The sequence below is a fragment of the Falco biarmicus genome, chromosome 1 (assembly GCF_023638135.1).
Source record: "Falco biarmicus isolate bFalBia1 chromosome 1, bFalBia1.pri, whole genome shotgun sequence".
Lineage (NCBI taxonomy): Eukaryota > Metazoa > Chordata > Aves > Falconiformes > Falconidae > Falco > Falco biarmicus.
In genome coordinates this window covers 48738043-48750494 of record NC_079288.1, presented here as the reverse complement: position 1 = coordinate 48750494, position 12452 = coordinate 48738043, and the positions used below count along the sequence as shown (strand labels likewise).

General features: G+C 38.5%; 1 protein-coding gene across 2 annotated transcripts in view; it reads left to right on the top strand.

The window, feature by feature from the left end:
- GUCY1B1 (guanylate cyclase 1 soluble subunit beta 1) overlaps positions 1–12452 on the top strand; it is a 43506-nt gene that overhangs the window by 16792 nt on the left and 14262 nt on the right. For both annotated transcript variants that reach the window (XM_056347926.1, XM_056347927.1), the window contains 2 exons: positions 517–635; positions 5427–5624. In XM_056347926.1, coding sequence (XP_056203901.1) covers positions 543–635; positions 5427–5624 — 291 coding nt within the window. In that variant the 5' untranslated portion in view covers positions 517–542. The remainder of the gene's footprint in view (positions 1–516; positions 636–5426; positions 5625–12452) is intronic.

The following is a 12452-nucleotide window of genomic DNA, read 5'->3' as shown; positions in this document are numbered from 1 at the left end:
GGTCTGGAATTTAAAAGGTAGAATTATACCTATCAGCGTGATTTTATCTGCAGACCCAAGTGTGGTATGAATTTGTTCTGAATCAGTAATTAGCCAAGAACCCATAAGACTATGATGACTATAGTAATGTTGATTTGAAGCAGCAGATGTAGCTTCATGCTATTGTAAACCAGAAGTGACTTCCCTGAGGTCAGCACTACTAACGACCAAGTTCCTTTCTTTTCAGGTAGTGAGTAATTTCTTACCTGTATGAAAATCTGAAATGCTATACATGCGTAAAATGCACAATGCAGCAAGGTCATAATGGTAATTGGTAAATCCTAATGAAATTCATGTATTGAATACTTACAATTTGCTGTGTGGACCCTGAATCTTGCTTTTCTCATATTCTTGACCTACTGGATCTGGGTAGGGTTTAGGTAACTGTCTTTCTCGTTTATGAATACGAGACTAAAATAGTAAGCAAAGTGCGTCAAATGCAGTTTGGACTGAATCATATTTTCCTGTTTTAACTAGATCTGAATGCCGGGGAAATTCTTCAAATGTTTGGAAAGATGTTTTTTGTGTTTTGTCAAGAATCGGGTTATGATACAATTCTACGTGTCTTGGGCTCAAATGTCAGAGAATTTTTGCAGGTAAGAATTTTGTGCTGAATTATTTCAGATACCAGACAGAATTTACGGTCTAGTCAACAGATTAGATTGAGATTTGGAGATATAGGTTGTACTGTATAATCTCCCAGTTATTTGTGGAGAGTTGTCTGGAAACTTTCTTCCTTGGTATTTGTATTCTATCGAGCTTTCCACTGCTCAGCAGTTCTGGCATTGTTGCTCTCTTTCCCTCTCAGTTCATATATTATTCAGTAGAGTAATAATTTCCCCTTGTCAAACATCCTTGACTCTTCAATTTCATAAATAAGGATTGAGAAGGCAGGTAACCTGGGGTTGCAGAGGTATTCATAAATCTGAAATGTCCTTTGAAATTCCAAAGAGAAGTTTTGAACAGGAGTTCAACAGCGTAACAAAAGTATGGAGTACAAGAGACATGAAAAAACCCATCAGTTCAAATTGTCTGCATGTGTTAGAGTAAAAAGATTTACCTTGTTTATACTAACAGAAAATGTGGTCTTCAGATTTGTAGGGTATTTCTTCTCATAAGTTATCTTTGACTTATATATACTGGTTAATTCTAATTGTATGTTATGTACAGAGCTGGGACTCATACACAGCTTGTCCCTAAGACATTATCCTTCATTCATGAGCTGAGGGTGGGATAGAACAGCAGCGTTTAAGTCAACTTCTTTGCTTTCCTGACTGCAGAACTGTGTGATACTGCACTGTGAAACAAAACAATATGAAAACAATTTTTCAATAGCATGGAAGAAACATAGTGACTTCTTTAAAGTGTGGTTTCGAAGTGTAGAAAAAATGGGCTTTCCTTTTTTGTCACTTGAAAATTTGTCACTTCAAAAACCACCTTGGATTTAAGATTTGTGATATATATCACTCTTGGAGAGAACTGTGTGCTGTAATAAGCTTAAAAGCACTGAACTGATCAAGATTTCACGGAAGATTGCCCAAAAGCTGAGTGTCATATCTTTATTGATTTTTCACTGGAAATTGAGTAGCCTCTTGTCATCTGTTTCCTTAAAATCTCTCCAGCAGTAGTAAGTGAAAAGAGCAGAGTGTATCGTTTGCTGGATAATTAGAATATTGACTTCTGTGTTTCACTACCTGCCCCAAAACCTGGATTATTCCAGAGCATCTCAGATATGGTCAGCCCAGACTTTTTGTACAAATCCCATGGACTGCAATTGCTGGGCAGACACCGGCGGTATGTATATGCTCCAACATGTGCATACCATGAGTGATCTGTTTACTGTTGTCTGTCTATGGGATGTGACATCCTTTAAATTTCATAGCTTCATTCACAGGCTGTCCTCAAAGCAAGCCTTCAGGTAAAGGTAATTTTTAAAGATGACTCGTACTGAAGTTGTGGTTAGGGTTGAGCAAAAATAGGGGAGGAGGAAAAAAAAAGTGTAGCTGGCCCGTTGCTTCGTCACTTTGGGTACACGTGGATGGGCCAGTGCTTCCCTATTCCTTTCCCTCATGCCCTTTTACATATAGTATACTTCTCTTTCCATTCCTTACCATGTGTGATGATTAAAAGACTGGACACGTTAGTAGGGCACACCAACCATCTATAAAAGTGTAAACAGCTTTCATTTATATTCTTCTAATGACAGTATTTTAAGCTGCTTTGTTTGAATTTCGGTGTTAACAGATGACATTGGCTATTATACACTTCTGCAGATTTTAACAGGACTAATGTATGAGTAGCCATGCCAGAATTGTACTTTTTAGCTTTTTATTATGATGGAAAATCAACATTATCCATGATTTATTATTTTTGGATCTTCCAGCAGTTGGATTAGGTCAGGAACTGATTTATATACCTATTACAAAAATAGGTGCAGATTTGGTTTAATGTACTAAACTTTTTTCAGATTCTTAAAATACATAAGAGGCACTTCTTCAAATCTGTACTGAGTCCAGGATATACGAAATAATTGAGGGCTGCAGCTTTTTAAAGCATATGAAAATAAATCTCATTTATATTCTGTTTCCTGTGACATCTCAGAGAGAGTTTAGTTTATTCGTAGATGAAACACAGGTATTTCAAGCTTCATGAAACAGGAAAAAGATCCTGCAACTTAATCTAATGTTTATACTTTCTGTGAAAAAGAGGCCTGGATAAATGGCAAATCGTATTGAAAGACACTGCGCCAGAGAAGCAGGGTGAAAAAAGGTACCCCCTGAGAAACTCCAAGTGTGGTTTTATGTTGTGTTCAGTACCTTTCTACTGAATGAAAATCGAACGCTAGAGTAGTGGCTAGTTGTCATTTAGGGAATCATTTACATGGCTATTTAGTTGTTTATAACTGCAGTACAATAAATTTCAGGGGACTAATGCCTCTTTAGAAAAGTCTCCAGATGTTCTGTACTACACAGGGCTGAGCAGTATATCTTTGTATTTCAGGTGCCAATCGCAAAAAAACTCTTTTGCTTTTAGACAGGCCAGAATCTGCCTGATTTAGTTTGCTTCTTGTTCTTGCCTAGTGATCCCTTTGTGTTTCACCATGGAGCTGATCACTGCTCTCTGAAGCTCTAGACTTAGTGTCTCTGGTCCCAGCAGACACATTCATTCTTCCAGAAGCTGCAATATCAGTTTAGAATGGATCAAACACAACAAAAAATAGAAGTGGGAGTGACAATGTATAAATGGCAGGATCGGGGAGTAATTTCAGCTCCTTGATCTGGAAGCCCATCTCTACTCTTGACTATGTGTAGGAGCAAGGTTCTGAGTACAATAAACTCTTTGCTCGCCCCATAATCGGTCTGCATAGGGAGAAGAGACACGTTGGGGACTGGAAAGCAGCTGCAATACATCCTGGGCAAGTCCCCCACTCTGGATGATTCGAGAGTAAAGAGTGAAGGGCATGTCACATGGGCTCACCTGTGATGCTGCTTGGACAAAGTCAGCAGTAATGGGGTAGCAGGGTGGCAAAGTGGTCTTGCAGAATGGAGCTGCTGTCAGTTGTTAGCAACACTTAACGTCACACTTAAATGTTAATAATTAAACAAGCATCTTACAAAAACTTCTGTCCTTGACATTGGCCATTTCTCGTAAGTCCTTTTGAAATTCTTCGAGTGTTGATGACTCTGTAACTGGAAGATTGTCTTTTCCCATGTATCTCCTTAAAGAGTTTTTTCCAAAAGGTCGATATATCCCAGCTGTTTCTGAGGCATGTGTACTGAAACAGCAGTTTTGCACCCAATCAAGGAGATTGTGGGGCACTCGCTCCGAGCCAGTCAGCTCTTTTTTCTCATCCACGCTCATTCAAAGCAGTCTTTCCCAATTTCATTGTCTTGAACCTTGCAAAGATCTTACAGAATTTGCCTTGAAGCATTATACTTTTTTGCAGTTGAATGCCCGCTAACAGCTGGAATGAATTGACTCCTAGATTGTTGCTTCTTCAAGTTTTAATTTGGAGGTGTTGGTATAGCAACAGAAACATGAATTTGAAACAAACTGAAAAACTGAAGGAGGAAGTTTCAGGCTGAATGCATCCTGCATAATTCATCTCCAAGAGTCTCATTTCCTCTGGAGGCCTCCCAGGAGAAGAGGCAGCTGTTTGAGCACTTCACAGCTCACATGAAATCAAGTTCATTATGCTTCCACAAATCTGATGATCGACAGATGCTCTTGAAAGGTAGAGAATGGCCCAGACAGGACATTGCAAATATTTTCACCTCACTTCACCTTGGGCTGGCAGAAAACAATATGCAAAGCCTGGTGGTAGCAGTTACTTGTGGGGGTGAGAGAACAACGTTTAAAATATGCAGTAGTGGTCTGAACTTAAGAAGTAAAGGAGCTGTATGAATTTTACACCACAGGTATATAATTACGTGGGTTGCAACACTATCCAGCAAACTAGGTTGCTCTTTCTGTATTAAAAATACAGTAAATAGCAACCTGGAGCCTTGATAATGGCATCACAATCGAAGTAGAGGCTAGTGTTGTGTTCTAAGTGTGATTTTGATCTCACTGTTCTCTTTAATGTCCTTATTAGATAGCCTATCAATTTATCATTTAGCTTTCCTCTTCAGAAAGCAATTTGTCTGGTCAGGATTTAAGGTGAAATATATGAGATGTCCAGGAAAATAGGCGACCTCTTCCCTTTCCTAAATAACCTTTTCTGAAACATTATTACAGCAGATGTGATAAATTCTGTGTCATAAATTCTGTGTCATAAATTCTATGTATTCTGTGGATTTTTAAAAGTATTCTCAAAGAAAATATGTATTTAAGGTTGATCTTTCAGTCATTTAAAACTTTACTTTAAAATCTGAAGTGTTGTCAGGCCCTGTAAACTTGGGTTGACTGTTATGATGTCAGAACTAGGCTGTTTCATTGAGAATAAGGAAAAAGATACATGTTTATTCAGCATGCTTATTTGTATTTCACACCTAAATTCACATCTGAAGAGATTATAGGGACTAGAATTGGAAAGGATGAAAGTGAATGAGATTACAGGATTAAGAAACACACACAAGGTCTTTAAATTATCAGTGTTTCAAAATACAACATATTCAAGCATGAATTCTTACTATCTGGGGTAATTTTTAATAGTGCTAATTTTGATTCCGTTCATTGTCCACATATTGCCACAGTAGATGGAAAGAACATTGCAAGCTACCTGAAAAGCCTGCTATGATGGCAGTTCTACAAATAATAAGGCAATTGCACAGTGAATGTGAGCAGTAGGAGAAAGGGGATGTTCAGATTAGACAGAATATATGCTAATTTTCTTCAGAACTAATAAGTAAATGTCTTATAACAGTGTTTTTAATTTCTTCTTCCAGAACCTGGATGCTTTGCATGACCACCTTGCTACTATTTACCCAGGTATGCGAGCCCCTTCCTTTAGATGCACTGATGCGGAGAAGGGGAAGGGACTCATTCTGCATTACTATTCGGAAAGAGAAGGTCTCCAGGATATTGTCATTGGAATCATCAAAACTGTAGCTCAGCAGATCCACGGTACAGAAATAGATATGAAGGTAATATCTGAAGGGATGTACACATTGGAAGTTTGTGTCATTAGGGCAAAATCACGAAAATAAAAAATGAAGTGATGGCAAGCAATCATTTTCCATTGTTGCTGTCCTTTGTGAAGCAGTGGCATCAGCACTGACTCGGGGAGACCCATGATCATTTGTGTTGCTTTAAGGACACGTCAGCTGTGTGCTGAGAAGTCCCGTAAGAATTTGCAAACAGACCCAATTGGGAACAGTTCAGAACAATATCCCTTTATTCAAAGGAGACAAGATGTACAGAAGTTAGATACTGGGTTATTTGGGGTGCTTTTTTCCACTTTATTTTATATTTGGCATATATTGCTTACTGTCTACTTTGTTCTGTGAGAACACGGGCATTTTGTCTTTGTGTCCTAGATTCTTCATCTGTGTGCAGATTGGGAGGCTGATGTGCATTGATGGGGCCTGGCTGGCGCGTAGTGTTTTCCTCCCAGTCCGCATGCCGGGTCCTTCCCAGAACCAGGATGTGTTTGTGGGTCTCAGACGCCTACAGCCTCAGAAGTGGAAAAATGTTCCTCAGTCACAGAGTTTACGTAGTGTCGTGTGTGCTAAGTCACTTGTGAAATGGGAAAGAAGCTTCTAGTTTGTGTCCATACAGACCAACAGAATGATTTAATTGATAAGGCCTTGCCTATGTAATAGTATAAAATCAGAGCTTGATCCCAGGTGCAGATATATCTGGGGAAAAACAGCAAATAAAAGCTTTTTGGTGTTAGAAATATTGCAACTGTTATAAAATACTTTTCATGAAGTAGAAAAGAATCTAAGCAGGTACAGCAAGCATTTTTGTTTTTTTTTAACTATTTCCTAGTCGTATTACGTTTCTATCACAGGTTCATTGTGTACTGGCACAGAAAATCAGTTCTAGTTTCATGAGCATATCACAAAAACATGATCTTGCTCAGGTAAAAGATTTACAAGCAATCCAACGACAAAGGTATTTGTACAGCTATAATGAAGTATTTGCCTTTTAGGTTTCTTGTTACAAGCTAGCTCAGGATTATAGTGAGCGGCTAGTTCTGCATAGCGATGGTGGTATACTTGGTGTCCTTGTTTAGATATCCATAGTTCAAACTTTTACAGCAGGTATTAGTAATCAGATACGGAAGGGTGCAACAGAATCAAAGCAATCCTGCTCTTAGGTCCTTGTTTATTCCAAGTGTTGAGACAGACAAGGAGGACCATGTTGGCAAGTTGGCTGCAAGAGTGCTGAAGCTGTGACTTGACAAGCATTTCTTGTGGTAGCACAGGCAGTTTATTCAGTCCCCCTTCTCTTACTGCTCAAGCCTGTCCTATGACAGCTTCTTCAGATGTCTCTCTCTGGCTGTTGTCAAGCTATAAAATTAATTATACTGAGGAAATTAACTAGGTTAAAAATAGCAGGTTTTCTTCTGGGCTATTTTTACTTGCATCTGTTCTGTTATGTAGTTTGATGTTCTATCAGAGTGAGTTCTGCCAGCATAGCCAAGGGGTCATGCAGAGACAAAAGTGATCAGTGTGGCAGAGGAGAAACCTGGGTCGTGCAAAGCAGCTACCAGAACATACTTTTGACAAACTGTGTCCCCAGTCTGAATCTTACTTCATTGAGAAGATTGTATTGGACAGTACTGATACCCATGTAGGACTTCTGACAAATAATATATCTTCCAAAGACTTTTAAATATTGATTATAAATTTACTTCTCATTTTTATTTCACTTCATTAGGTTTTTCTGGAAATTTTATTCTACTGTAATTAAATAGAAATGTAATAATATTGGTCAAACCCATTGTAAATGAGCACAAAGTTTAATTTAACCCAAACTATTCTTCTAGACCATCTAAGCCAAAAGCACATAGATGCCTAAAAATTGGTATTACTTCTAAACTGAACAAAGTGCATATTGTCTGTATTTTATTTTGTCTGTTACCCCGTTTTTTCCCTTGTCCCTATTAGTCATGTGCCCTCAATCCTGAACTTTTTCTTGTCTTTGCTGGTTAATAAAGCATAGCCTTTGACACCTTTAATGACCTGAAATAGTGTTTTCCTCCACATACTCACAAACTTCAGTAGTAGATAAGCAGAGAATAATCAGCTACTTGTTTCTCTAAGGTGAGAGTGCCAAAAATTGTGGCTTGTCTACACAGACAATGGCAGTGTCCCTCCATTACTCCACAGGTCAACTATTAATCATTAATGGTACAGAGGGAGGGTTTTAAAGTAAAGTAAGTCTGCCATTGTGGTACCTGGCTAGTTTTATACTGTTCAAAAGATGAGGAGAAAAAATTGTCTGACTTATTTCATCTTAATCCCTTGCTTCATCATTTAGTAAATGAATGCTTTCGTGTTTCATTAGTAATACACTGTTTGAAATAGCACAGCACAGAAAAACAATGGAGCTGCTTTTCATCCCCTCAGTTTTTGTGGACCAACCAATGTCTCTTCTGTTAAAATTTTTAGTTTGGACTTCAGTTAGAATTTTGCTTAAGGAAGACTTTTTTTTTGGAACTGATAAGAGCCTCAGTGCCTAGCTCGAAGTTCCTGATGATATTATGAGAGTTGCCTTCTGACTTGCAAGAACAGAGCTGAGATTCCTGAGTTGCCCTTCCAAATCTCTTTATCCAAAGTATTTACATACTAAAACAGTCCTGTGCTGGATTGTTAAGTTCTGCAGCCCTCTTCATATTACTGTAAAGTTGATATCTGCATTTAGCTGTTTAATACTTTATTATCCACTTTTCTTCCCTGGCTGTTTAGAACAAATACGTACATAAATCTGCTTGAGAGAATGCAAGCTTCTAAGATTGTATTTTCATGAAATTTTGCTTGAATTTTTCTTACATATTACCAGTTCCTGTGAAGGTGGTAGCAGATACTAATTGTTTACAATGCTACTGTTTTTATTTCATTAAGTAGTTAGATTTTGTTTCATGGGTTACACAGAACCACAGAATGACTGAGGTTGGAAGGGACCTCTGGAGGTCATTTTGTCCGACTCCCCCCCTGCTCAAGCTGGGCCACCTACAGTCACTTGCTCTGGACAGTGTTCCGACAGCTTTCAGCTATCTCTAGGGATGTCAGAGGTTGGTTACGTATAAATGAGGGGGAACCTGTGAAGGTGAAGTCAGGACAGGGATTCCGTCAAGGCTCCAAATGGTACAGGTCGATGAAGAATGTTGTACAACCCTATGAAGCCCAAAAATCTGTTGGGAAAACGGGCTTCTAATATCTGAGAGCAGACTATCAAAACCTTTCTTTTTCACAGGGAAGATGGTTCACAATATAAAATGAGAAAAGACCAGGGGAAATCCTTGACAAGATGGTAATTTCAGACTGTCTGATGTCTCTCTGATGGCAATATAAAAAACGAAGCCAGAATGTGACCAGCTGAAGAGCTGACCTAAAAACTACTTTAGGCAGTAGTCATGGAGGACGAGCAGTACTGATCCACACGGTAAAATGATATCTGTGTGTGAAGATAAGTCAATCGTACAGCGTGATCAGCCTCTAATTCTGACACAAGGGCAGCCGTAAACTTCACTATCTTCAGGCTTGGAGGTTTGGTGCAGTGAGACAATCTGCCTTGAAACCAGCTACCAGGTGGAAACACCCTCACAGTTGTAACTTTGGGTGTGCAAAGCTAAGAGTGGTATCATTCCCACAGTGAACTGATTTGCCTCAGGATCACCCTGAAACAGCTGCAGTGAAATTTGTCAAGTAGCATTGCACAGTTGGTTTTTTGCCATTTAAATTCTTGATCTCTTCCGACCAAAAACTTTAAATGGCAAAAACCTGACTTTGTGTTAACCTTCAGGATCTGATGGATGAAGATCCCTATCCAAGGACATTGTGTCCCTCCCTGATGCTGAGATATGAGTGTATTTTGGGGACATGCTCATATCTAAAGGGCTGATTCTTGTCGATACATCAGTGAAAACTTAACAGCTTGTGTTTGTTACACATGCTGTATCACAGTGATACCACTTGATTTAATATCTTGTGTGGAGCTCACCAAAGTAATTTTGAAATAACTGTTCTTGGCGTTGTCCTTCCCTGAAATACTGGTATGACTTTTCACTTGACTCTGAAGATACATCTTCTGGAAAGCACAGGCAGGTTAGCAGTTAGATGTTATAAATTCTCTTTGAAACCAGGAGAGTGATTTTTTTTCCCTTCAGTTTTTAACTGCAGTTACTATGGTGATTGAACTCGTAGATCTGATGAACTGATGTCACTTCACCAGCTAAGACCGCAGGGGGAGGAAGAATTAGACTTGATTCCTGGCTTTGTTGCTTCTGTCACTGAACTTTCATTTATCAAGCATTTAACAGAGACTTCTTCAACAATGTTTAAATGATACTGAAATTCTGTGACTTGCAGACTTCACTTTCACATTTCACAAACATTCACATGCAGAGTGAAATAATAGGTAAATTCTGTTCTAGTTAAGCTTACTACAGAGTATCTAGGGCAGGTCTTTATGCCAGAGAAGTATCTGGCCAATTAGTTTGGATCTGTAGGTACCAAGCATGAAGGGACAGAATTTAACATATTATATTAATGGCCGTAAGCTCTCATTTTAAATTTGCTGACAAGATGGGTGTAATCATGAGATAGGAAGATAGTGCATAAATGATGTAAGCAGAAAAGACATCATGAACTTATATATCCAATGAAAAGCTATTTAAGGATGAATTGGTATCTTGCTTAATGTGGAGAGGGGTTAGCTAATAAGGGTCTGTGCATGAACGATGGGAATCAAATTCAGTAAACCAGCTACGTCCACGGCATATCAGATTTACCAGGATTGTGCAGCTGATGTTGTGGCTATCTTGTAGATCTGACGCATTTCCATGTGTTTGGCCTGTCTTTCATTTTCTGCACTAATGTGGTGCACTAATACAGCAAACTTTTCTAGATGCCCTGGAGTCTGGTCAAAAATAGTTTTGCAAATGAACTTGAAGATGCCTGGGAAATTTGCAGCTGTGCACCGTTACTGACACAGTTCTAATCTATAAAGTTAAGAAAATAGCACATTGTGTGCGATGACTGACTTCATCAGTGTGCAAGGTTGTAGGATCTGTGGTGTCATGTTTCAAACTTAGCTTAATGTCTTGAAGCATGTAGAGTCCTGTTTTTATAGGGTGGTTGGGGTTTTTTTTAACCAACACTTGAGGTTTTTTCTATGGATTCATTTCTAATACATGGAACAAAATGGGAAGTGATGAAAAACCTGTTAGGTGCTGCATGGTAGCAGGAAAAAATCATGTAAGTACAGGTGCAGGTTGGTCTACAGAATACTAGTATGTAGTGACGAAGACGGTCATTAGTTAATAATATTAATATCTCTGGAAGGTGATGTGCTGTCAATATGAACATTTCCTTAAAAATTATTAGATCTTCAAAGATGAATTTTAGGACTGCTTTGCCAAAATAAAAGCTTTTCATCCAAAGCAGGCATTTTTTTTTTCCAGTTGCAGCAAGTTACTTTGAAGTAAGATCCAAGACTGGAAATGATCTGGAAGCATAGATCAATTCTAGTGATAATTCTGCACAATTTGGAAAAGGTTACTGTGTATAATCTCAACTATCCCTGGCCACAATATTAGTAGCAATAAAACAAAACCTGTGGGAGTGTGCATGAGTGGTAGGAAGTAAGAACCTAGACTCCAGCTGTGTTCTTTTAATCCTCAGCATGGCCACAGTTTCTCACAATTTCAGAGATTATGGTTAAAAGATGAGGAAGACATGCAGAACCTTTAAACCCTGAATTCAGAGGGAAGCTGGGTTTCCATCTACTACATTCCATTTTCCTAGACAAACGCACATCACTTGTTTTCCTCAAATGACTGCCGCATACTCTTTCCAAGGTTTACCTCTGGTTTTAACTCATAATTGCCCATTTCTCTTTGTCACATGCTGCCATATGGGTTAGCAACACAGCTTCTTGAGGAAATTAGGGTTTATCACTATTAATATTTGAACTTGTTCATACATCCAGCTTTAGGTACCTACATTAGTTGGTAAATTTAGTAGGCTGATCTGTCTCTAAGTTACCTACTTATGCAACAGAAAGAGAAAATTAATGCAGCACATGGTATAGAGCACCTAAATCAGGCTCCTGCTCTGAACTGTCCTCCAGAGAAGCCTCTCTCCTTTCAATGAATAGTCAAATAGGAGGTAAAGGAACACTACCTTCTTAATTAGGCATTGTTTAACAATAAAATACTGTTTTGTTGTTTTAAACTTCTCCATTAGTATAGGAGCTAAATAAAGTTATCAGCATCCCCAAGCCATCAGCTAGTATGGCTGACAGCTGTGGTGGAGAAATATTTAATAAATTAAACATCTTAGGAATCGAGTGCAGTGTTTGTGCATATCCGTCTGTTTTCTTATGGAAACTCTTAATGTCTGTGGTTAGACTGTGTGTAAAGGGCAGAATCAGGAAGCATTAGAGATTTTAAGAAGTCTTTTTTTGTTTCAGTGGCTTTAGGATCAGACTAAATGAAAGTAGAATCAGGTGCAACATGTTCCAGAAAGTTGCCACTAAACAATACTGTGTAAATAGAATTGTTCTGTTCCAGTCATTAAATCTAACTAAGCTTGAGAAAAGGTGAATTTGGCCTCTCAAGGTAAATTATGTTATTCTGTTAGTTATTAGCTTTAATTACACCGCAATACATGACTCTCACTGCAAATAAAGTAATCCCTACTAATTTTGGGGTTTTTTTACTAACTTTGAGTAAGATTACTGAAGTGTGAAATGCTATATTCAAGACACTTACTTGAGATTCCACTGATGTAGACGACGCT